Source organism: Nyctereutes procyonoides, unplaced genomic scaffold (assembly GCF_905146905.1).
Source record: "Nyctereutes procyonoides isolate TBG_1078 unplaced genomic scaffold, NYPRO_anot_genome, whole genome shotgun sequence".
In the NCBI taxonomy this organism is placed as follows: Eukaryota; Metazoa; Chordata; class Mammalia; order Carnivora; family Canidae; genus Nyctereutes; species Nyctereutes procyonoides.
This window is the reverse complement of record NW_026575044.1, coordinates 26,348,494-26,375,219: the sequence shown is the minus strand read 5'-3', so window position 1 is coordinate 26,375,219 and position 26,726 is coordinate 26,348,494. Positions and strand designations below refer to the sequence as shown.

Genomic DNA, 26,726 nt, shown 5'->3' with positions numbered 1-26,726 from the left:
CCTCACATCCTGAATGCCCACCAAACAGCCCTGCTGGCTCTTAGGAGCCAAACTCTGAGGAATCCCATTTCTGACCATTCACTGATTCATCGACGTGTCTTAGATGCTGGGAGTTCAACAGTAAACAACAACAAAAAACCCCAATCCCTGCTCTTGTACGGTTTACATTCCGATGAAGAGGACAGTTTAACAAGTAATTATAACCATTCCAGTGGCAGGACAAAGGCAGCAGTAAAATAAATAAGGAAAATATGGGGAAGATTAGGCAGTAATAAGTACTCTGGTGACTAAAGCCAGAGAGTGAGATAAATGGCATTGGGGAGAGAGGGGGAGTGTTGCAGAGTTTTAAATGAGGTGGTTGGGGAAGATTCACTGAGAACATACTGTTTAAGCAAAGACCTAGAAGGAGGTTGAGAAGCAAATTGTGTGGTTAAACGGGTGCAGTTTGTTCCAGGATGGGCAAAGGCCCTGAGGCCAGATCATGCCCGGTGAGGTCTAGGAATGTCAAGCAGCTACTGCAGTGAAAGGGGTTCAGGGATGTTCATCAAAAAAAATTAAGGTGGGTACTTGCAAGGCTCGGGAATGATGAAAGATCACTGGCTTTTTTCTTGGCAAAATGTGGCACTATTAGAAGTCTTTGAGCAAAAAGATGGGATCGGGCGTTTTAACACATCAACATCGCTGTTAACCACAGACTCTAGAGGGACATGAGTGGAAATTGGGACCAGCTAGGGGACACTCCTGCAGTGTTGCAGGCAAGAAACCATGCTGGCTCAGACAAAGGCCATAGCAGGGCAGGTGATGAGAGAAGTGGGTAGATTCTGGATGTGACATGAAGTCTTAGCTAACAGGACACCCTGGTATGTTAGATGCCCACGTGAAAGAACAGGAGTTACATGACTGAGATTTGTGGAATTGGCAGCAAGATGGATGAAAGTTGCCATGTCTGAGATAGGAAAGGGGTGTAGAAGAAATGGGTTCAGAGAGAGGGTGGGGATGAGGGCAGAGGTGGTACCTAAAGCCTGAAGACTGGATGAGATGGTAACTAAGTGTGCAAGGACACAAGAGGTCTGAGGACATCTAAAAGGTAAAGATAAGGAGGAAGTGGCATAGGAGAATGAGAAAGAGCATCCAGAAAAAAGGGAAGCAGACCAGGTGAGTACAATGCCCTGGAAGCCACGTGAAGGATGTAAATAAAGGAGGGAGTCCTCTTCTGGGTCTAGTGCAGCAGGAAAGTTTTAGGCCACCTGGGAAAGGAGAGAAGTTGGATTATAGCTGGAGGGCTAAGTGGAGTTGAATTGTTTTAAGATGGGTGAAGTCATACCAAGTTTACATGCCAGTAGGAAGGTCTAGTGGGAGGAGCATGGGAAATGCAGGACAGAGAAGCACCAGAATGGCTTCCAAATGCACACGTGGAGTGCGTGACCCTGCTAAGAGGGCCAGTCTGTCGGTAGTCACAGGAGGGAAGCCATGGTTGGGGTTCAGGTGCGGGAAGCGGGGGGGCTAGATGAGGCCCTGGGAGATCTCTGGCTTCTGTTAAGCTGTGGAACTAGGAAGCAAGGCCATGCTTGTGTGCAGATGAGACAGCGGGGAGGTGAGAGGAGAGAGGGGAGGTGGGAAAAGTCACCCAGGAGAGGTCGCAGATGAGGCTGCCAGGAAGCATTAGGGGTTTCCTGAAGACCGGTGGCCATGGATTTAGTGTACAAGCTGTGCGATGGTTTGTGCATTTCCCCAGGCACTTTGAGCTAATGTGGGGTGGGGGTGGGGGGAGGGGAGACCTAACTCCACAGCTTTTCCACCTGTCCTGCGGTGGGCGAGGGAGCATCTTCCTTGCCTCCCTGTGTCTGGTTAGGACCAAAGCCCCTTATTACGTGTGGCTGGGTGGGTCTGTGGGCAGGAAAAGTGAGGAAAGTACTCTCCTGAGCCAAGGTGGGAGCTGAGAGCGATGTCCTAACTACAAGAGTCTTGGGTCCTGGAGCAGGTTATTGTGACCTTGAGGCAGCCCCTCTTCCGGTCAAGAGCATCACGCCAGCTGTGGCCATCTTCCAGTTCATTCGCCTACCTGTGTCCTCTCCGAAGTCACTCTGTGCGTTAGGCCCCGCTCCCCGCTAGCTGGTTTCCCTCGACACGGAGGCACCTGCCATTTGCTCACTTTCTTCTCTCCTCTGTGCTTCCAGGTTTGTGGTCCGGGGGCGTTCAGGATGCCAGTGTAAATGAACAGTGCGGCGACATCCTCACCAACAAACGGTTCATGCTGGACATGCTGTATGCCCATAACAGAAAGCCCACGGATGACGAGGAGAGAGCGGAGGGCGAGAGCCGGAGGACCGAGCCGGGCGCGGAGGCCGTGGCCAGCCTGGCGAGCAGGATATCCACCCTGCAGGCCCACTCGCTGGCCCAGGACGAGAGCGTCCGGAGGGTGGACGTCGGCTGCCTGGACAATCGGGGCAGCGTGAGGGCCTTCGCTGAGAGATTCAACAGCGGGGACCTAGGGAGAGGGTCCGTCCCGCCTGACGCCGAGCCGAGTGACAAGGCCCCAGAGAAAGCATCCGCACAGCCCAAGACGGAATCCGATTACATCTGGGACCAGCTCATGGCCAACCCGCGGGAGCTCAGAATCCAAGACATGGATTTCACCGACCTGGGGGAGGAGGACGACGTGGACGTCCTGGACGTGGACCTGGGTCCCAGGGAGGCCCCGGGGCCCCCGCCCCCGCCCCCGCCCACCTTCCTGGGTTTGCCGCCCCCGCCCCCACCGCCCCTGCTGGACAGCGTCGTGCCTCCCCCTCCGGTCCCCGGTAATTTATTGGCTCCTCCTCCGGTATTCAACGCTCCTCAGGGCTTAGGGTGGCCCCAGGTCCCCCGGGGTCAGCCGGCATTCACCAAGAAAAAGAAGACCATCCGTCTCTTCTGGAATGAAGTGCGGCCTTTCGAGTGGCCGTGTAAGAACAACCGGCGCTGCAGAGAATTCCTGTGGTCGAAACTGGAACCTATCAAGGTGGACACTTCCAGGCTGGAGCACCTGTTTGAGTCCAAATCTAAGGAACTGTCCGTCTCCAAGGTACTGCTAGCATCCCAAGTGCTTCTTCATTTGCAGAGTTACTTTCTGCTGTTGAGTAGGGCCGAGAGATCTGTTGTATTTAAGATGTCCCTCGTGCTGCTTTGGTTATGCGGTTAAAAAAAAAAAAAGAAAAAGCAAAAGCGGTTGATATAAAAATCTGTCCTTTAAGAGATTAGTCTTTGTGAGGTAGGCTGGACGCAAGCTAAATGAGTACCGGACCCTTAGTGGCTGACATGGATCGCGGCCTACTGACCCCGTTAGGCAAAGTAGCTTTCAAAGAAGCTAATAACCTAGGGGAAAAGACAAAAAGGTTCGCCAGGGACTATTAGCCGAGCCCAGCAGTAGACGCTGACGTTAACTGGAGGGAGGCAGTCTTGCTAATTTATCCAACACATGGACTTTATCCAGGAGATACATCTGTTTACTCTCACCTTGATTGATGATAGTTGGTGTAGTGGTAGTTGGAACCCCAGCTGTAACCCCATATTTAGAGTAAACCTGCAAAAACTTACCCTAAATTAGTTTCAGGTCCGTATGTTTTCCCATTAATCATCATGTTTCAGGTGAGGATAAAGCTGCCTGAGTTGGGCTCCCTGACCTGCCAGTCAAGCACTAGGTCTGAATCAGAAAGTTTATGCAGCATCCTCAGGCCGAGTGCCCTTCAGACAAGGAGCCAAGTGACAGGGTTAGTGCCCCAGGGGTGGGCGTGGAGGGGCTGCAAGTGCTTGCTGCTGTCCTCGAGCTGGCCTTCACTGTGGTGTCAGCTTCTCCCCAGTCTCAGCAAAGATGTGAATCTGACCTATGCCAGCCCCAGGAATCCCCCAAGTCTCAGGATTAGAGCTGCCTCCTGCTTATAAATTCAAACTGCCGGGATCCAACACAGCACATCACATCCTGTCACTCCTCTCCTACAGCCAAAAGTAGACCTCCTTTTGTCCTCTCTAGGATATGACACTTAGGAAAATGAGGTTGGGCACCTGCTCTCAGTGTGCCTAGCTTTCCCAGGACTGGTGGCCCGTGGTGCTGAGCCACTCACATGCCCCCTTCAGTTCTTGCCTGCATTCTGGAGAAGACAGGCCTGGCTGCTTAACACAACAGTCTCTGGTGGCCTGGAGTTACCCAGGGCCTGCCCTCGATCACACCCTCCAACCCCCAGATCTAGTTGGCTGGTCTCCTTCAGCCACCATCTCCCACATGGGCTCATCTGGCTGGTGTGCCCTCTGGGTTTTCTCTGGTTGCTCAGTACTTTTAGGTGCTGGCCCTTGACTTGAGTGGGAGGAAGGAAAGGGAGTAACAATTTGGCAGTGAAGTTACTTCTGACTTCATTCTTACAAAGGAATTAGCAAGATTAAAAGCTTCACTGACAAGACCCAAAATGGGCGGTCCACCTGCCTCCTTCTCTTGGCCCTATGTTGGTTGGTGACAAGAGTCTGGTCAGTGCCCTCATAGTAGCCCAAAGTTCCATTCTTGCTTCAAGTAGGTGGTGACCTCATAAAATACTTTATTGCCTGGCTAAAGGACACCTGTTTGCCTAGTTTTTATAAAATGAGAGCATAAGAGAAAAGTATTGAAAATTTTACCAAATGGATTAAGATATGTTCTTCAGTGGGACCCAGAAACCCATACCTTTGTTCTCAGGGGTGGGGGCATAGGAAATGTGAGCAGGAACTAATTTACAACTGTTACAAAGGGTGAAAATGCACCTTAAGATGAAAATACATCACACTGGAAAGTTGAATCCCTTATATGGATGTTAGCAGCACAGATATAACCAATTTTACTTCTATTTCTAATCCTTGGCTGTGATTTTCATAAAACACAGCTGTAAACTGCCACTTCCGAATTCTGGCTTGTGAGAAGTTTTTCATTAAACACAATAGAGAGCAACACAAATAAAATGAAATAGACTTCATAGGCCAGCACAGAGCAAAGGGAATCGATTTCGGTTTTTGTCAGAAGACTTATACTGGACCAGAGTTCCAGAACATGCTAATGACCATCCAGGCCAATCCTTCCCCAAATAAAGATTCATGTTCCAGACCCAAGGCTGGGTGACCACTTAGTGGAAATAAGAACAGAAAAATATGCTTTTGTATGTCCTTTCCAAATAGTTTTTGGAACTGGACCTATTTTTCTCTCTCAGCAGGAAATATATATAGCTTTTTAGTAAGATGACTTTAATTATGTTTTGTGGAGAAAGGCAGAAATCCTGTGCTAAATATCATCATGTTGTGTTTCTACTGCTGGTCTAAGATGTGGTGAGTCACATAGGAGATCATAGGAATGACCCCAGAGAAAGCTGTCAGGGCAGAAAGCCCCTGGAGGTATGGGGAAATACCCCTGTGGACTTGACATCATGCTGAGGGGCCCCTAAGAAGTGATCTTCAATCTATGTGCCTAATTCTTCCTGTACCCAAAGGCAGTTTTTATATCCTACGTTACAGACAGATCGAGATAGGTGTGGAGTGGAAGAGGAAATCAGAAGGAAGAGACTTGGTCCTCCCCGCCTTGTGGACCTACTGTCTTATTTTTTTGGGCTCATTAGGTTTATCATGGGGAGGGAGCTCCAAAATGGGTTTGGAGAAATCTTTTCAACCTTATTTATCCTGACAATTCAAAATATATCAGAAACTGTTAGCAGTGGCTTTTTAAGAAAATTCAGAGAATGATTTATTTGGCCTGGGTGAGCCCCAGCCTGGGTTATTTTTAAAAGCTCCCCCAGGGACTCAACCAAAGTTGTACACCATTGAGTTAAAGTGAAAAATGAGGCACCAATGAAGGGGGGCATTGATCCTCCCCCCACTTTCCATGTTGACTCCCGTATCCACTACCCTACTCCATTTTACTCTCCCAAGATGAGAGTAAAGTTTTCCTACCTTATATTCAAGTTTAGGACATGCATAAATGTTATTTTACTTAACATCACCCTCAGAAAACCTGAATTCTATCTGGAAATTCAAAACCCAGCGTGGGGACTTAAGTGGGGTGACCGTATGGACGTATCTGGTACGTCCAGGTTGGCCCAGGTATATATGCTTGTTGTCCTACTATGATTATTAAGAGCACTCTCTTGCTCTCTCCGGGGTCTCCTGGTTAGGGTACTAGACACTCCATTACCATATTGGAAATGCAGCTGTTTTGCAGCTGGCCTCAGCTATAGAAGACTGCTGCAGAAGAACTGGGGAATGAATACTTTTTTTCCTAAACTTCATGATAAGGCAAGCCTATTCCGGCCAGTTCCTCAAACACTATTCCTAACTACAGCCTTTGTTTAGACATCGTTGGGTAACGTTGCCTTCATGCTTGCCCATGTGTATGAGTCTCCCTTGTGATAGGACTTAGGAGAAGTCCACAGTTGTCACATCTTTATGACATCTGTGTCGTGACCTCATTGTCATTGTCATTTTCTCAGACAGTTTTGAAAATATCCTATGGCGTCACCCTTTTGGCAGTTAGCGGGGAGTGAGGAGGAATGATTTATCCTTGCAAAGCCTGTACCTTACTGAGCCAGACCCAGGGGCTGTGACCGCGATGCCAAGAAGCATTTTGAGAGGTTATGCATTTCATGGGAGTGTTCTCCAGCTTAGGGGGAGATCACATTGTTAGGGCAGTTTCTACATTCAGTCATAGCACCATTTGGGGTGACAAGTTTTATATACTGAATATCTACTCTTTAAAGGTTGCATCCTTCGTTTCTAGTAGAATCAGTCTTTAAAAATTCAAAGGAGGGGGCAGCCCCAGTGGCTCAGCGGTTTAGCACCGCCTTCAGCCCGGGGCCTGATCCTGGAGACCCAGGATAGAGTCCCGCGTCTGGCTCCCTGTGTGGAGCCTGCTTCTCCCTCTGCCTGTCTGTCTGTCTTTCTGTCTGTCTCTCTCTCTTTCTCTCTCTCTCTCTGTCTCTAATAAATAAATAAAATCTTTAAAAAAATAATTAAAAATTCAGAGGAGGGATGCTTCATGGCAGCATCAGGAAACTGGGAAGCAAGCCCCATTTACCTGCCCAGATGGGACGCCACCACCCACGTCCCCTCTCCCCCCACCACACTTCTCATTTCCTACTCGCCCCTCATGAGGAAGCTTGTGCCTTCACTGTTGTCCTGCTCTGGCCTTTGGTCCTCCTCACTGTGGTGTGCCACAGGCAGAAGCTCCAGGACTGTATGGAGAGGTGGAGTCAAGTTTTCTGTTTTATTTCCAAGAGCCACAGCCACGATGTGGTTGCTTGGTGTTCGCTGTGGCAGACTGTGTGGCCGTGTCTTCAGGAGTCAGCTGCATCCAACCCCAGAGCCTCTCAAGCTGCTTTACCCCTGAGTGTGGAAAGACTCTCTATGACTGACAGCTTAGCTCCCTGTACTGGAATGTGAGCTTGGCATTTGGTGGGCATGTCAGGCACATTTTTACCATCGATAAAAACTCACTGTGTTGTCTATAGCTGTTGGGACTTTATCCTACATCATTCATAAAAATGGCAGGACTAGTGCTTGTTACATCTTGGAATGGACAGGAGGACACTGTTACTGCTTTTCTATTTTAAGAAATGTTCTCTTATCCTTGCCTTTTGTTTCCTATTTTTAAATGGCATTCCTCTTGAAAGAACAACTTTCTACTTGACAATCCTGCCTCAAAAGAGCTGTAGACTTATAAAAAGTCTAAATCGGTGGCTCTAGTTGCATGAGAGATTATTTGACATCTATGATCCGTATGCCCTGCTCCACGCCGAGGAGATCAGAATCTCAGAGGATAGAAGCTGCATCTCTGAAGATTCTCTTGTGTACCCACAGTTATAAAGCATTGGTCTTAAAAAAAACTACATTTTCTGGTTTTCCTTCAGAAACTGTCAGTAGATTGATCAGGCCTGTTTCCGATACATGATGTCAAATTTCTCCCAGCCTAGTGGTAGTGACTTAATGTTACCCATTCAGCCATCAGTCATGGAGGCAGCTACATCTTCTGGAAAAGGAGAATCTCCTGTTCTTTCTCCAGAACATCCTTTTGCATTAGTCCTAGAGGCCAGTCTGTTAGTTTCAGAAGGGAATTTGGCATGTGCAAATCACCTTGATAGTCTTTGTTAAAAACCGAAACCAAGATGTTCTCTACGTTTTTTTTTTTTTTGCAAGATCTTTAGTGTGCTCATTTGCTGGGCTCCTGTATGCCGGGGGTCTGCGTAGCCTGTAATAGACACCCATGAGCTATCTTCTATCATTCACAAAGGCCCATGCAAGTGTCCATGTCCCCGGCAAGCAGCTTTGTGGGCTACATTGAGTATCAAGTCCATACTTCCCTCTGGAACTATCACTCTCCGGGGTGGGGACATTGATCTGATCTGATGTCCTAGGTGCCTTGGATCAGTAAACATGGTAGATGCATTAGTCATGAAAAGTATACATTGGTAGACCACATATTTTTTAAATGTCCATAGAGGAAAAATGATAAGCAGGAATCACTATTGGTGAAATAGGTAAGAGCTAATTTTTAGAAAGCACTATGTCCAAAGCATGGTCATAAGTGCTATACATGTACTAATACCAGTAATACTCTGCTGATGGTTTTAGCAAATACTTCTACAGTGCCTACCATGGCCAAGCATTGTTCTCACTGCTTTACATCCATTGTCTCATTTTATTCTCACAGCAAACTTTGTGGGATATGTACCAGAGAGGAAACTGAAGCACAGAGATATCCAGGGACTTGCCAAAGTCACACAGCCACAAATGGTCAGATCCTAGCTGAAGTTACCTTTCAGGGCTCCTGAGTCTGTCAATGAATGTGATCCTTGGATTATATTTTGTTTCTTCTATTTTTTGATAAAAAGTCCATCAGTCAAAGCTCTGTCCCCCACCTCAGCAAGTCTCAAGAACTCTCAGGGAGGAAAGGATGGAAGGAGGCTCCTGTGAGCCCAGGCCCTAGGCACAGCATGCTAGACTAGGACTCGGTGGAAAGTGAAAACAGGAAAGGTGGACTCTGGGGTGAGATAGTTGCCCCAACAAGCGAGTGGTAGTAAGGCAGTGTGGAGCTGTCTCTGAACATGCCATTTTTCCAAATATGTCCAGTGGTGTTTAAGGGAAAAGAGGACCTTGTGTCTTTAAAGGGTACAGGGTATCCTGGAAAGACGCTGGGTTCTGTTTTTGCTTCCAGAAAGCTGGTTAAATCAAACTTGTTCAGAACCACACAGCAATGCTTAACATATAGAATAGCAATGTTTCTGAAGCCCCAACTATCAGGGATCTTCTAGCAGGCCAACAGTTGCCTTTCCAGAAATACTGTCTCTGGGGAAAAGCTTCAGCTCTGGATGCCATGTAGGGCTTTTGTTTGTTTCTGATTCAGCCAAGAAGATTGTAGGGCGAGGGGAAGTGGTATAGATGGCCAAACTAGTGAGAGAAGAGGTTACCCTCCATGGAAAGAGATGCTGTCATGGCGAGCAGGGACCCCTTAGAAGGGTCAGGAGGGGGATCCCTAAGCCAATTCAACTCCCTCTTCCCAAACTGTACAAGAAGACTGAAGATCTAGCTTCCAGGAAGGCAGAAGTGAGCCCTTCCAAGAAGAGGCTTCAAATAAGCAGCACCCAAGGTCACAAGAGTTACAGGATTTCTGAGAAGTATAGAGGAGATAGTCAATTTAAGAGGTTATTGCTAACTGCTAAGGCTTGGGGGGAGGGCTGTGACATTCCCTGTAGCCCCAGATTCACCTAGTGGTCAGCTTCCTGGGTTGGGGTCTACTCTCTAGAACCATCTGCTCTAAGATGTAGGGTCCTGCAAATAGTTACTCTGTCACAGGAAGGACGTTGTGAAGGTCACACTTGCTGATCTGGGGCTTTGACCACAGAAAGACAATTGGAATGGATCAGACTTGATGACTGCTCATCCTGAGACACAGACATGGTGCTCCCTGGCACAGAAAACTGGCTCTCACCCTTGCAGGTGCCGCTCTAGGTAATTGTGGGAGGGAAGGAGAGAGTCAGACATCCCCACAAGATCTCCTCCTTAGTCTCAGGCAGAATGGATCCTGGGGCACTTGTGTGCTCAGCAGCATCCACTGGAGTCTGTTTTAATTATAAATAACAGCATTTAAAATACATCTTGGATAAAATCCAGAGATTGGAAAATTCAATTTCAGATATTACTTTAAATCTTATTCTTTCCTTCACCAAGTGGGTTGACGTGCTCTGAAAACACGTGGCATTATTTTGGGGGACAGCTCTCCCTGTGATTTCAGGATACTCGGTGGCTTGCTTCTCCCTGACTCCTAGGGGAGTGTGTGGGTGTGCCCACTGGTGTACATAGGGTTCTGTTGGGAATGGGGAAATGGACATGTCAGGCTCAGAGCCATCACGTAGGTGTCTGCAGGTTGATTGCTGTATGTGTATGCTGACCAAGGGGAAAGGACTGGAATCTGAGTGGTGCTTCTCTCTCAAGCTGTTTGCCATAGGGCTGTGTCTCCCCAGAGGGAGCATCTTTTTCTCATTTGCACAAAGGCTGGATTGGGCTGAGTCTGCTTAGGCATCTTTCCAGGCTCTTGGAGTGAGAGGGGCTAGATAGATGAGGGGCTAAGAGCTAATGATTCCCAGGAAATCCCTGCCTCCTGTACTGGAGCCTGGCTGTGGGTATTTGCCTCTCCTTCTGCCATGCATGCTGCCCTCCTTACATGCCACCATTCCTCATGTTCACCGGATGTCTACTGCAGCATCTCCAGGCCTCATATCCTTGAGTTCCCCTTCGTTGCCTCTGCTCAGCATTTTGCCAAACCTTTTCTCGTTCCTTAGCTTTCTACACACAAAATACTATCTTAGATTTGAAAGCTGCATTTCAGGGGCTCCCAATAAGCTTATTTGATTTAATATATTGGAGGTAAGTTTGCCCTGCAGAGTGGGGATGCTTCTACGCCACATGTCCCTGGGCATTCAAAACTGATCACACCCACGAGAATTGTTCTTCCTGGCCACCAGGCCCCAAAACAGCTGGGATGCTTTCAGCTGTTTTCTTAGTGAGGATATTTTAATTTATTCCCAAATGCATATTTAAGGATTTAAAATAGAATTTTACCAATTGAGTTTGGAAGAGCTTAGTAGGACTTAAGGAACCACAGTCTGTTTCTCCTTGCCAGCTTCCAGCCTGCAGTGCTATAGCAAGCCAGCTTCTCCAGAAAGCTCAGCCTCCACACAAGAGACCGACAGTCAGCATTATCAGGCCCTTGGCTGGGCCTGCCTGCAAGGAAATGGAGCAGCTGGCTCCGAGGCCCCCTGCATGTGTCCCCCCAAACCTCTCATTCCCTCCCTCCCTGGCACTTTCCAGCAAGCTAGACAAAGCCACTTCCTCTCTCCTTATCTTCACTCCCCAGTTCCAGGCTCCATTCTAGACATTCTTTAGGGCCCATCCTCCAAACCTGACCCTCTCCACCCCCAGGGAAGTTAAGTACCCCACTGCTGAGCCCTTTTCCACTGGGAGCACACCCACCATCGCGCTGAACACATTTTTTCCTTCAGGAGATCCATGATGCCTTATTCATCATTGTCATCCTGGGCTTATTACGTAAGTGGAAATAGTCATCCTCCCAGCTCTGCCTTGTCTCAAGGGAAATCTGAGCACGAACAGGAGACTCACTGAGCTGGATCTCTTCCACATGCCCCCATGGCCACCCACCCTTAACTCCTGGAGAGCTGAGGGGGAAAGTGGAAGGCCTTGTCATCCTGGCCCTAGCACTCATTGGCTTACCAGCTTACATACTTGTTAGGCTCTGGTCTTGTACCAGCCCAGGGCCTGTCCCCAAGGAGCACCAAGGTCAGCAGGGAAGCCATACATGCAAGGGCTTTGTGAGGACACCTGTTCCCCTCTTTGGCCCCTGTTCCCATTCATCCCTTGTTCTTCTTGAGCAGGTTCCCTTCTGTTTCCCTGCCTCTGAAGGCCCCTCTTCACCTACCCAGTGGGCAGCCACCCTGGTGTGGGAGTGTGGCAGGTGCTCTGTTGGCAGGGCACAGGATGTTGAAATGGTGAGAGGAGCCATGAGACGCTAGCAGTGGGGGATGCAGAGGGGCCGACTGGCCAGCCCTGTCGGATTCTCCTCGTCACTCCTCTCGTCTCGGCATGTGTACTGACTGTCTCCATCTCTGGGCTCATACCGTGTGCGCTAGGGCCAACCAAGGCACATTCCGACACCTTGCAGCCTGCAGGAAGGGAGCTCTGAGAGGTTTTAGTTTTGTTTCCACTGCTTCTATGGAAAAAAACAGGTTTTTTTCCTTGCCAAATATCACATTTTTCCCAATTGAAGGAAAATCAATTTTATTTTGTAATGTGTCTGACTCGCGAAGTTCCACTGCTGACCCGTGCTTGGCGGCTTCTCAGAGCTAATCCTTGATCTCTTTCTTCTGTGCTGAGCAGTAGCCAGTCCTTCCCTGAGCTGGATCGGGGCCATGTGTTTTCATCTCTAAATAAGAAGTGAGTTTGCTTTTAATAATGAAACACAGAAAGGACCAAAGATGATGCACTAATCTTGGATTCTCCTTATTTTATCACCAAGAAAACTGCTGCAGATGGAAAAAGGCAGGAGGTCATCGTCCTGGACCCCAAGAGGAGCAATGCCATTAATATTGGTCTGACCGTGCTGCCTCCTCCAAGAACGATTAAGATAGCCATTTTGAATTTTGATGAATATGCCTTAAACAAAGAAGGAATTGAGGTAAGAGAAGCTCTATCAGGCATTATTTGTGTTCTGCTAACATGTCCCATATGTAAAGCATTACTGCATCCAATATGACTTTCTCCACAGGGTGGCTTGCCATTTTTGTTTCAGCCAGACTCTGAATAATGTTAATAATTCTCACATTTTTTTAAACTTCTGGGTCGTGGCGGGGAGCCCCACTTGGCCTATGAAGTTCAGTGATCCTCACTCTCTGGCTCATTTGCTGCCTGCCTTCTGACGACACTCACCCACCTCGGCACAGAAGAAGTCTAGGCTGGCCTCCTGACGGGGACTGGTAGGGTCTTTCATGTCATTGCCAACTGAACATACTTAAAGGACAGTTTCACAAGTAGGGCTTTCAGCGTGTGTTCACATCTGTGTGAATGACTGTTTCTTTCTTGGTGCTCAGTGGGATATGTAGAGATGGCTTTTGGGTGATAAACTGGAGAACCCATGCCACCCGTGCCTTTAGCAGTTGGTGACCTGAATGGCAGCAGTGGAGGGAGATGGGTCACTTGCTGTGACCACATGGCTTGCCAGCCTCAGTGCTCTGCTACCAGGCCCCGTTCTGGTAGCCCACCATGGGCTGCTGCCACTTTACAGCAAGTAAAAGCTCATCTTCTAATAATGAAGAAAGGGTGACTGGAGCAAGTAGCCCAGCACACAGATTCCTCCAGATGGGCAGTATAGCCTGGGACTCACCAGTTCACTGTGGGGATGTGAGGACACTGCTTTGTGGTGTTGGGTGACAAGGATCCCTGGGTCCCTTTAAAGCCTTCCCATAGTTGAGGTTCATTCATGCACAGTCTTATCTGAGGGACTGGAGAGTGGACAGGACCAGGGAAGACTGGCTACAAAGGGAGAATGAGCCCCCTAACAGTGAGGAGAGGCCCAGGGCCATGATGTGAGGCTCGCCCATGGCCCCAAGTGTGGAAAGGAGCAGTGGGGGCCATGGAGCCAGGTGGGTCTGACCCTCGCAGGGTGGGCATACCTCTATGCTTTGGAAAGAAGAGGCTCCCACAGGAATGATTGTGCTCCTAGAGGCTTATACTGAGTTAGTAGTGTCCCTTCAAAATCCATGTCCACAAACTCAGAATGTGACCTTATTTGGAAACAGGGTCTTGGGAGAGGCAATCAAGATAAGGTCATATTCAATTGGGGTTGGCCCTCCTCCAGTGACAAATGTCCTTATAAGAAGAGGGAAGTTTGGACAGAGAACAGAGAGGGGAATGCCTCCTGTGAAGAGAGAAAACACAGGGACACACACACACACACACACACACACACACACACACACACGAGACAGCCATGTGATAACAGGGGCAGCGATTGTAGTGATGCGTTTACAAGCCCAGGACACCAAGCATCACCTGCAACTGCCAGAAGCTAGGAAGAGGTGAGGGGGGAAATCCCCTCTAGAGCCTTCAGAGAGAACACCACCCTGCTGACACCTTGATGTCAGACTTATAGTCTCGCAGACTGAGAGAATTCTGTTATTTTAAACCACCCAGCTTTGTGCTACTTTGTGTGGCAACCCTAGGAAGCCAGTGCAAAGCCTGAATAGCTCTACTCTGAGAAACACACACACAGTGTGTGCCAGGCCAGGTACAAGGTATAGCATGCATTTGCTTTCTGGCTGCAGAGGAAATTGAGCCCTGAGCCCTGGAGTCAGGCCAGGTACCAGAGCAGGTGAATATATCTAAGTGGGCACACGGCAGGCTGAGACAGGGGTATAAAGGAGAGAGCAGGTGACAGGAGGCAAATGCAGAGAGGGACGTTGAGGCAGCCTTCGGACAGTGAAAAGGTGGCAAGCCTGGCCTCAGCGTGAGGCAGTCCCTCTCTGGGGCACCAGGAAAAGCGAGGGAAGAGATGAGCATTGGCTGGCCACTAGGCAGGTGGGAGCTGCCAACCTGGATGAACCAAGCACCACGTGTCTTTCATCTAAGATGAACTACGTGATAGGCCCTAGCACACATTCCAGCCATCCTATTTACTTAACAGTGCCTTTTGGAGACTGCAAAAGCTTCAGATTCATACAAAGAGAAGCTTCGAATGTAGCCAGAGCCAGCCTGATGAAAGGGAAAAATGACATCTTCCCCTTCTCAAAATATTTCCCCTTCTTGTCATGGGAACTTGAAAGTCCATCAGGAGAGATTGATTCCTTTGGATCTAGCCTTTGTTCTTTCCTGAAATGTAGCTCTCCTTAGGTAAGGAAAGTTTCAGATACAATAAGTCACTTCAATTTTAGAATAATGCAAATCCCTTTCTTTTTCTGACTGGTTTCCAGTGAGGAGCTTTTCGATCCAGGAAGGGATATAATGGTGGCGATGCAGGGCCGATGAAGGGTATAGGAATAACAAAGCAGCATTAAGCTTAGTGACTTCCATAGCTTTCTTTCTGGGGGCCAGGCACAAGCCAGGTGCGCTACACCGATGCTCGTGAGGTGTAACTATTAGTTTCCCCGTCTCGAAGACGAGGAGAGTCCCGATGGCAGTCTGTGCCTGGGCTCCGCAGGCCGGAGGAAGGTCGGCCGGAAGCAGGAGCTTGAGAGCCTGAGCCTGAGTCTGAAGTGAAGACCATGGGCCTTGGGGATGGAGTGTCATCTGGGCCCGGGCTCCTGTGACGGAAAGAATAAGAGGGAATCTGAAAGGTTAGTGAGAAGACTCCTGAGGCGAGCAGTTCCACCTCACCGTGCCACCTACAGTGTGTCCCCGGAAGTAGCTGACCTGGAATGGTTTACAGAGAGAGGACACAGCCATAGGAAACAACACTGAACCCTTCCTTCCTGAGAGTTCATTGTGTCGTCCTGAGTCACAACAGCACATGGGGTGGCACATGTTTTAATCACAGTTTTTATCAAAACGGTTTCCCATCTGTGTCCCAACTGATGTTCTGGATTGGATGGTACCTTGTTGTGGGAGCTATCCTAGACATTATAGGATGGTTAGCAGCCTCCCTGGCCTCTGCACACAAGAGGCCAGGGGTACCACCCTAGTGGTGACAACCAAAAATGTCTTCAGCTTTGTCAGATGTGCCCTGAGGGCAAAAATCCCCCCAGCTGAGAATACCTGATCTGAAGGCTGTCCCTGTGAATTCAGGGAGATTGTGTATACTTTTCATTTCTGGGCGGTCATGATGAGAAGAGTCCAGTGGAAACCAGACACACTCGTCTGTCACCTGCCATCTCTGGCCATTGTTGGCAGGACCTGGGTGGGGGGCATAGCTGGTCTAGATCCATGTCCTGAGCCACTACCCAGAACTTGCTCTCTAGGCTTGTTGTTCAAGAGCTAAGTCAGGACTGAGAAGAGATGGAAGCTGTGTACTTGCAGATCTTTACTAATAAGATTTCCAGCTTATGCCCCAAGGGCCTTTTGCCAAACAAACTGCTTCTTGGACGCAGGCACTGTAGCATGGCACCACAGCTTAACGGGGCCATTTGAAACCTCTGTACCAAACGTGATTAGGATGTATTAAATTATATCCTGTGCCTTTGCTTAGCAACCCAGCAATATGTATCCAGCTTTGTCATGAAAACCTGAGAGAGTGGTTCACTAATTTCATTAAGGAAGTAATTTTTCATAAGGATATTAAACTTTAGAGCACATTTTGGGCCATCTCCAAATAGTATTCATGATATTTTTTCCAAATAAAATGTCATCAGCTTATCACAAGTGGAGTATGAGGGGTTTTCCTTTTTTCTCTTAGTTTTCTAAGTTTTATCATCTGTATCTATAGAGTCACACAATTGGATGGTCCCAAATGACACTTAACTTGGCTCACTCTGGCTGGCAGGCCTGCCAGCATCCTAGAAACAGAAGGTCCCTTACTTAGGCTGCGTATACAAAACTATAGCACCTTTTCAGGCCATTTGTGCTATGCAACCCCTGCCTGGGAGTGGGGGGTGATGAACACACAGATGAGCCTGGGCCCCAGAGCCATGGTCAATCGGCAGTGCCAGGGAACCATAAAATCCCCACAGCAACGTACCTTAGCCACATGGTGATTTTACGCTTCTGGGCGAATGGCCATGAATTGTGGAAATGGCGCTCGGAAAGTAGGAGCAGCCCCTCGGTGGCTCCCCAGCTCTGCCTTGGTTGATCCGACCTACCTTTGGGCAAACACTTCATGTGCAAATTTGATGCAATAATTTCTGCCTTACATACCTCATTCAGTAGTCACAAAAATGAAAGAAAATATGATCAAGATACCTTAAGAAATAAAGAAAAACAATCCCTGCGTAAGAAGTGCATGAAAAGAAAGCTGTGACTCACGAGAGAAGGCAAGTTGTTCACAAACGAGCCTCAGCCCTGAGAGGTCCACCTTTCTAGCAAAGTCCCTTTGCTAGATTCTTACCCAGAGCTCTAGCCAGGGTTCTGTTCAAAACTCCCGGGGCAGAATAATTATTCATTACAGTTGTATCTGTAGGTGAACAAGATGGCCGAGCCCAAGAGCATTTGGGTTCATAAAAAATGGGACTTGTCCATTTTTCTCTGAAATATAGTTTCAGATAACCAAGCAAAGCTACTTAAAGCAGTGCTAGTGGGACACTGTCTGGGAGAAAGCAAGAAAAGAAAGAAAAGAAAACAACCCCTGAGATTATCACGTAGTGGTTTTGTTTGATGTGTTTTTCCTGGTGAAACCAAATGGGGACCATAAAATCATCAAGAAATTCACAGACATGGTGGAAGAGCAAATTGAAGGTACCTCTTCATGCTCATCCCCTTATCCTCTGCTCATGGAAAGAAAGGGCCATCAGCTCATCGAAGGTGGCTGCAACCTGCCCTTCCCCTGTCTTACAGCTATTTTTATGACCAGGGATGTGTAAAAAAATAAAGGGAAATAAACTGGCAGATGGCAACCTCATAAATCTTCAGCGGTGAACAAATGGTTTAAATTAGTCAGAGAAGTAAAAAACAAAAGTAAGAGTGTTTGATTACTTTCCCAAATGAAAGAAGCAGCTAAAAATCATTGCAGGAAAATGCCTTCTGAGAAAGGAGGAAAGTGTTGACAATTTCTTTGTTTTGGAATTCTCATACATGCTTAAAACAATTTAAGCAGTAAGAAACTTAAAATCCAAATTTAGTTTTGGTTTTGAAGGCTCGTTGGGTTCAGATCCTGGATGTTTTTAAGGAAGTGACATCTGCTCAGATTGTTTTGGTTATTTTTTAATACCATCTGGTGTGTGGACAGGTGGGACCAAGAGCTTGAGTCTTTGGGGGAGCAAGGAGCATTGTTCCTGCCCATGTGCCTTGCTGCTCAGATTCTCTCCACACGCTGTCAATGGTAGGGCCACAATGAAGGGGATGTTGGAAGAGGAGGTATCTAGGTTCCCCTTCTGGAATGTCACCATGACTAAAGCACAGAAACATGTCTTCAGTGTGGTTGGCATCACTGGCTTCTGAGAAACTACAGAAATGACCAGCCCTGAGGACTCTCTCATCAGACCCAGGATGCCAGCCACCCCACCCAGATATATCCTGAATCATAGTCATGTGAGTGTTTGTGTCATTTGTGGATATGCTGTCTTGTCCAGTGTTTTGTTTTTTATTTTTCATTTTTTACATCAATATAGAGGAAAATTGGCTTGTATTGGTGTCCAGTTCTATGACTTTTAAGATCTATAAATTCGTGTAGTGGCCACTGTAGTCATGATTCAGAACAGTCCTATGTCCCAGAAAAGGTATTGTGCTAGCTCTTTCTAGTCATTTCCTTCACCCACCTGTTGCCTCTGGTAACGACTGATCTCTTCCCATGACTATGGTTTTGTCTTTTCGAGAATGTCACATAAATGGAACCATGCAGTGTCTAACCTTTTAAGACTGGCTTCTTTCCCTCAGCATGATTGATGTTTTTGAGATCATCCAAGTGGTAGCGTGTATCTGTAGTTGGTCCCTTATTATTGCTGAGCACCACTGCGTTACAGGGATGTACCACAGTTGGTCTGTTCATCTGTTGAAGGATTATGTAACTTGGTCTAGTTTTTGGCAATTGTCAATAAAGCTGCTACACTCACAAGTTTTTATGTGAACATAAGTTTTCATTGTTCTAGTGTCACTACCTACAAATGGAATTGCTGGGTCATATGGTTGGTAAATCTAACCTTTGAGGAACTGTAATTGTTCTTTTAGTTCTCTTCACAGTGTCTTTCACTATGTGTTGCACAAGAGAGAAAAGTTTTTAACTTGGATGAAGTTCAAATTCTCAACCTATTCTTTTTTGGTATCATGTCTAGGAGTTCATTGCCCTAACATGGGTCACAAAAATTTCCTTTTCAGTTTTCCTTTTAAAAGTTTTGTAGTATTACCTTTGACTTTTAGATTTGTGATCTCCTTTGAGTTACTTTCTCAAGTAAGGTTGGATTTGAGGTTCTTTTTTTTTTTGCATATGAATTCCAGTTCCAACACCATTTGTTGAAAATGCTATCCTTTCTCTATTGAACTGCCTTTGCACCTTGGTCAAAATCACTAGGCTGTATTCACATTTATTTCTGTATTATCCTAATGATCCATGTGCCTGTCCCATGGCCTGTCTTATTCCTATAGCTGTATAGTAGATCTTAACCATTTTCAAAATGATTTTGGTTCATCTGTTTTGCCATATAACTTTTAGGACCAGCTTGTCTATATCCACAAAAAAAAAATCATGATGGTATTTTTATCAGAATTGATTTAGATTTATAGATCAGTTTAGGGAAAATTAACATTTTGACTGTATTGAGTCTTCAGTCCAGGAACATGGTATATCCCCATTTATTTAGATTGTCTTTGATTGCTTTCACCAGTATTTTTATTTTCCAGCCTATAGATCCTGCACATGATTTGTTGGATTTATATCTAAAAATTTTCTTATAAATAGGACTTTAAAAAAATTTCAGCTTATAACTGTTCACTATCAATATAGAAATAAAATGGATCTTTAATGTATTAACCTTAAATCATATGACATTGTTAAACTCACAGTTTCATCAGTTTTTTTGTAGATTCTTCAGTTTTTTTACATAGGTAACTATGCTGTCTATGATAGGAATAGTTATGCTTTTTCCTTTCTGATCTGTATGTCTTTTTTTAATGTTATAAATCTGTTGTGTTCCCAATATTAGAAAGTATTCAGTCTGTCACCATTAAGCATGATATGAGATGTAGGTTTTTCATAAATGTGATTTATCAGATGGAGGAGATTCCTTCTATTGCTGGGTTGCTGAGATTTTTTTGTTATGTATGGATATTGAATTTTATCAAAAATGTTTCTGCATCAATTCACATAAGTTTTTTTTTAAAGATTATTTGAGAAGATAGGGGTGAGAGGGGCAGAAGGAGAGAATCTCAAGCAGACTCCCCACTGAGCACAGAGCCCAATGCTAGGCTGAATCCCAGGACCCTGAGATCATGACCTGAGCCAAAATCAAGAGTCAGATGCTCAACCAACAGAGCCATCCAGGCTTCGCATCAATTGACATTATGATGTGAATTTTCTTGTTTGGACTGTTAATCTGGTAGATTGATTGCATTGATTGTTTTTTTTTGTACTGAACCAAACTTGTCATTACTTTTAATATGTCACTTTATAAAATACAGTAATGTTTATGTATCTGAATATATTGACTTTTACATAGTTAAAAATAGTTTTGTTAAGGATTTTTGCATCTAGATTCCTCAGGAATTTGGGCTGCAGTTGTAGTATCTTTGTCTAGTTTTTGTATTGGGTAATTCTAGTCTCATTAAAAAAAAATGAAGATTATTGATTGCCCCACTTGCTTGGGTTGGGGCCACAGGTTCTGACCTGCCTCTTTTGGACTATGGTTCCAGTGTCAGCTCAGTTTTCAAGGTCTTTGATACAACGTTTAAGGTCAGGTTCACACATTAACAGCTCAGGGATGACCCCAGAAATTCTTGAAGAATGTTTTACACTTGTTTTGCCAGGCTCTTCATTTTCCCCAACCTCCCTGATACTCTCTAGTTCCCTGGGGCCTTCCTTTTTGGTCCTCTGGCTAAAAGCTGGAGCTTAGTTGTCTCACTTTGCCATGTACTTTCTGTGACTGTGCCCATGTCTGGCGCCAAGCCAAGGGGAGACAGCATGTGCCTGGGGACATGGGCCCATCACATGGGATTGCCTTATTTGGAGGAAAACTGCTATTATCTTGTACAAAGAATTTAAAGGAACAAAGTAAAGCCAAAATGTACATTCTTTATTATCTTTTCTTCAATTCTTTTAATCAAAAGGAAGTGACAGAGCCACTCTTGGACTGAAGAGGAAGAAATAGCCTAGCTGGAGAACAATAAAACCTCAGGATTTACCCTGTCTACTCCCTTTGTCTGGCCCTGTTGGGACTACAGCCCCACTGATTGTAGAGGAAGGTTCCTTCCTCCAGAGCTATAGGTGGCTGCCAGCCCCCACTGTCACTGCTGTCACTACTAGGAGACTCATTTCCCACTCCTCAAGTCAGCACTAGAGGATTCCACTGGAGCTCTCTCTGTCTGCACCCGATACCCTCTTCCAGGTTTGGGGTACCTGAGCTCAGGCTGTGGAGTACCAGAGGACAAGTGGTCAACTCATCACCAGTTGGGTTGAACTTCCAATTCTGATGGTCTTCCACAATCCACCTGCCACTGTGTAATTTTTAGTCTTCAAATTGCGGCTCCATTCATGCTGTCCAGGGTGTATAGTTGCATTCACTGAGACAGGAGGGAATATGTCTACTCCATCTTTCCCAGAACCAGAGCTCCTTCTGCTTCTATGCAGATGCTTGCTCTTGTAGAGCAGTGACAAAAGCCATTTAGAATTAATGAATTAACATAAGCTACCAAGAAGTGTGGCACAATGCTGGAGAAGGAAAAATTAGAGAAAAATAATGACTCCTTACCTTTAATTATGTTATTTGTGAAATATTACCTAATGGGAGCTTTTACCTTCTTTTAAATTACTTATAATCACTGAGGAATTTGAACCTACAGGAATCCTAATCTTTTGGAGGCCTTTTTGCCTCTACTGCCTTCCATCATTAATTAACCAGAAATAAATAGAAGCAAAAGATAACTTTTTTCATTCATTGGTAGGTATTACTCTTCATAAATACCATCATTATTTTTGCTCAACCAGACTTGGATCTGATATTATTTAAAGTGTTTTCATTTGAAGGCTCAATAGTTAAGTGTCTGACTCTTGGTTTCAGCTCAGATCATGATCTCAGGGTGGTGAAATTGAGCCCAACAGCAGGTTCTGTGCCAGGCCTGAAGTCTCCTTGGGATTCTTTCTCTCCCTCTTCCTCTCCCTCTGTTCTTCCCTACCTTTCTCTCTCTTTTAAAAAAAATAGGAAGAGGAAGAAGAATAAGAAGAAGAGGAAGAAGGAGAAGAAGAAGAAGAAGAGTACTTTCTTTGCTACCTAAAATTTGAGATATAGCTTAAATATTTAAAACAATTAAAATTATAGTATGCCCCATATGCAAAAGCCAGTCTGAGTTCTTATATAGTCTTGACAAATTTTATTCTTTCCTAGGAACAGGGAGCTACTTTCTAACCTTCTATTTTCTGCTTTCCCTTTTGTCTCACCTCCCATCCCCCTTTTTTGTCTAGAATGTCCTTCATGTACAAGACCCAGAAAATTTAGGGCAAGTTTTTAAAATTCCTTATGAAACAGGTTAAGATTAGGGCACCTGGGTGGCTCAGTGGTTGAGCATCTATCTTCGTTCAGGTCATGATCCAGGGGTCCTGGTATCGAGTCCCACATTGGGCTTTCTGCAGGGATCCTGCTTCTCCCTCTGCCCATGTCTCTGCCTCTCTGTCTGTGCCTCTCATGAATAAATAAATAAAATATTACAAATAAATAAATAAATTCCTTATTAAACAGGTTAAGATTAAAGGAAAGAGAGAGAGAAAGAGAAAGAGATCATCTTAGAACAAATGAATGTGAATTTAGACTCTACTTGGGACTTTTCTTCTCTACAGTATTTGGTTTATAACGGTATACCACCTGTATATGATATGAACACTGACAACAGAATCTCTTTACCTGGTTGGAAAATTACAGTGTGATTTTGGAAATATCAAAGGGCTGGGATAGGATCTGTCACTAAGAATATGCTATATCATTTCACCTTTCAGAAAATTCTAACCATGATTCCCACTGAAGAAGAGAAGCAAAAGATCCAGGAGGCGCAGCTGGCCAACCCTGATGTGCCACTGGGCAGTGCTGAGCAATTCCTCCTCACACTCTCCTCCATCAGTGAGCTCTCAGCTCGGCTCCACCTCTGGGCATTCAAAATGGATTATGAAACAACAGAAAAGGTACACGCTTAGGGAGAGAGGCAAGCAGTCCTCACCCCCAGTGTGGAGAGAAATCTGATTTTTATTGGTGAAGGTAGTGAAGTATCCTTCTTGAGTGAGGATCTGAGGGGCAAGTTGGTGAGGGTGAGGTTGTATCCACACTAAGTGATGGACAGCTTGCCAGGGAGGTGTTTTTCTCCAGTGGCTGCCTGGCCCCAGCCTCCGGCATTTGCTTGAGGGTACCAGATGACTGGTCAAAAAAACTAAAATTTTCTGATTGTCTATACTCATTGTAAAAATTTGGAAAATGTAGAAATGCACAATATAGAAAGTGACCTGTAATCCTTCTACTTAATGATAGTCACCTAAACTGCCATTGACTGTGACAATTATCCTGGTATTGGGTCCCTTTGAGGGAGTATCTCTGTAGGAAGTTGAGGATGAAACACTCTAAGAAGTTGAGAAGATCCTTAACAGTGAAGGCATTGGGAGATCCATCTGAGTAAGAAGTGGAAGGAGCAAGTGTCTTCTGGACTGGGGAAATGGGAGTATATTTAGAGGTTTTTAGCAGAAAAATCCAGTAGAGAGGAAAGAGATGGAAAATGAGCTGGAATGAACTTAATTAAGAGAAAGTACCCAAAGAGAGAGATTCAAAGCATAGGAGAGCCTGTGTGGTCTCCATCCTCTGGCAGAGGAGGCAGCAAGGTCTTATGCCAAGGACCAGGCAGGTGGCAGTGGGCGTAGGGGCTTCTGGAGGGAACCGTGGTTTTGAATTCATTCAGGAATCAAGTGGGGATGAAGAGATGCAGGACCACTGAGGGGACTTGGCGTGACATAGTCTCAAAACCAGTGTGAAAGTCTGAGAGAGTGAGAGTTATGAGGGCAATGGCAGTAATCAGGATGGTGGTCTTCTAGAAACCCCGGGCTAAGAAGTGGCCACCCACAGAGTGCCCAGAGGGGAGGTTAGGAGACCAGAGGGGTGCAGGAACAGTGCAGGATGTTTTCTGGTGTCATCTGCCTGGAAGGAGAAGGCAAAGAGGAAGACTATGTTCCAAATGCTGAAGGTACATGCAAAGGAAGAGAATTCTAGAAGGCAGTCAGAAGGAGAGAGAATGAGAGGGGAGTGTGGTCTGAAGGTCCTACCTGAGCTTAACTGATGGGCAGGAACAGGGGAGATAGAGCATTTGTCACCCCAGCAAAGGTAGCCAGACATACTCATTTGAGCTCCACTTGGGGAGACTCTGAGGACTTGCCGCTGCCATCTGGTACTTTTCCATACTTGGGAGCCTGTGCCCATCCCATGGGCCTGCCTGACACCAAGGAAAACTCTGCTGTGGTGCCCTTGTACAGAAGTGAATAAGAACAAAGTAAAGCCAAAATGTACATTCTTAATCATCACCTTCTGACTTTTTTTTTTTTTAATTGAAAGGAAGTAGCAGAACCACTTTTGGATCTGAAGGAAGGCATAGACCAACTGGAGAACAATAAGACCTTGGGCTTTATCCTATCTACTCTCTTAGCCATTGGGAACTTTCTAAATGGAACTAATGTAAGTGTGTCATATCTCTTATTCTCCTCCCTACCTTGTCACAAAATCCCTGCCCTTCATTTGCTGAGGGACGTTGTACCTCTGGTCCTCCAAAGCACAAACAAACAAGTAATTTTTGTATTTTCTTGCTGGAAAATCTAGAAGGAATTTCATCCTTAACTTATCAGGGCCTATTTATTTATTTATTTATTTTTAAAGATTTATTTATTTATTCATGAGAGACACAGAGAGAGAGGCAGAGACACAGGCAGAGGGAGAAGCAGGCTCCATGCAGGGAGCCCGACATGGGACTCAATCCCAGGTCTCCAGGATCACACCCTGGGCTGAAGGCAACGCTAAACTGCTGAGCCACCCGGCCTGCCCAGGGCCTATTTATTTGAGCCTGTATCTTGCTATAAATAATAATACTTAGAAAAATAAGCACCCTCTTCTTTATGAAGCTTGGCTTCTCTCAAAACTGACATTGGAGAGAATTTCATTCACCTCCCTCCCCCATTTTTTCCCCTGAACTTATCGCTTAAATATTTATAATTTACACACATTATAAGCCAACTTTTAAAAAAAAATTGGCATATCTTTGGTCAAGAAGTAGAAAAGTAGAGGCCAAAGAGAGAAAGTTGTAGATACCCAGATGGCAGAGACCCATCAGCCCCTACAGCACCCTGATTTAGTGGCAGAGGCCTGGGACAGCTCGTGGCTGATGGCCGTGGTGGGAAAGAGCCAATGTGGTTGGTCCATGTGTGATCAGCTAATGGTGGTGGAGCATGTGACCTGAGAAGCTCCAGTCATAGGGGAGCTATTATTAGACTCCTCCAATAGGGCATTGATTCTGGCCATTTGTGCCTGTGTATACCTTATTCTTGTCTTTTATTTAATGTTCACCAAACAGGCCAAAGCGTTTGAGTTAAGCTACCTCGAGAAGGTTCCAGAAGTCAAAGACACCGTGCACAAGCAGTCGCTTCTCCACCATGTGTGCACCATGGTGGTGGAAAACTTCCCAGACAGCTCTGATCTGTACTCAGAGATTGGGGCTGTCACCAGGTCAGCCAAGGTATGTCCATGGGCACAGAGGAGTGGGCTGTGCTTTTCCCTCAGATGTTGGATCTTTGTCAGTCATCTCTGAGGAGCACAGGCTCTATTAGGTGAAAAAAAAAGTCTAAGGGCTGCTTGCAACCCTTGCTCTAGAGTTTGTGGGTATGTCTTTTCTGATGCCATTTCTAATGGACTTTTAAGATCCTTTTCCCATGTCTGGTTCTCTATCAGATTCTTTCCTACTGAGGTATGTGAAGCAGGCCTGCTATCCTGGTCCAAAGCTCTGCATCCGCTGTGGAGCAGTGTTACTCACTAGACCTGGATTCTTCCAAGCAAGAAAACTTCTCCACTTTCTTTCAGTGGACAAAAATGTCAAAAAAAAAAAAATGCAATTTGGCTCCTCCTCAGACTTCCTGCAGCAAGACATGGAGCCAGGAAACAGGACACCTGGCCTTCTGCTCCCCCACAGATTGGCTGGCTATTCCTACACTCTTACACAGAGGGAGAGGTTTTATAGGGCTGTAAACAGTACATAGCATTGGCTTCTCGACTGCAAACTCTAAATTGAGTGTAGAATTAAAATCTTCATGAACTTGTAGTTTATTAGAAAAGAGTTGTGATAGTTGGATACCCAGCTGCCTCTACTTTAAGAGCATCTTGAGGCTGAACAACCCCAAGGAGTCCCCACCACAGCACAACTGGACAATGTGAGGGTCTCAGGAGCCAATAGGAAGTGCATGGGGAAGGGCTGAACAGGGCAACAGGAGTCAGGGCAACGTGGAGGAAACTTCTGGAAACCCAACCTGGGCAGGCCGAGGAGCTGAAAGCAGATGACTCTTAGCTCTGGGACACTCTGGACCCCAGTATGAGAAGAGGAGATAGAGTGGTGGGCAGAGGGGAAGAAGTGGGGAAGGGGCTTTGCTTAGGTCTCCTTCAAGAAACTCCCTCTCGCTGCCTTCTCCCACAGAACTGGCTTGTGGGGTCCCAGGGGCTGGGACCCCACTTTACCTGCCTCAGGAGCAACAGGCTGGCAGCTGCCAAGTAGAGCAAGCAGGGGGCCCTGGGCCAGAGCATGGCCAGGGATCTCCCAGCTTTGGCAGCTGACCACAGGCTTCTACTCTGCCAGGCACTGTTCAGAAGTCTTTTACAAATATC

The 26,726-nt window shown here is 46.1% G+C and overlaps 1 protein-coding gene across 15 annotated transcripts in view; it reads left to right on the top strand.

Moving 5' to 3' along the window:
• Nucleotides 1-26,726, top strand: part of FHOD3 (formin homology 2 domain containing 3) — a 463,903-nt gene that overhangs the window by 403,123 nt on the left and 34,054 nt on the right. For all 15 annotated transcript variants that reach the window (XM_055324588.1, XM_055324589.1, XM_055324587.1 and 12 more), the window contains 5 exons: nucleotides 2,178-3,061; nucleotides 12,569-12,727; nucleotides 22,829-23,011; nucleotides 24,420-24,539; nucleotides 25,429-25,590. In XM_055324588.1, coding sequence (XP_055180563.1) covers nucleotides 2,178-3,061; nucleotides 12,569-12,727; nucleotides 22,829-23,011; nucleotides 24,420-24,539; nucleotides 25,429-25,590 — 1,508 coding nt within the window. The remainder of the gene's footprint in view (nucleotides 1-2,177; nucleotides 3,062-12,568; nucleotides 12,728-22,828; nucleotides 23,012-24,419; nucleotides 24,540-25,428; nucleotides 25,591-26,726) is intronic.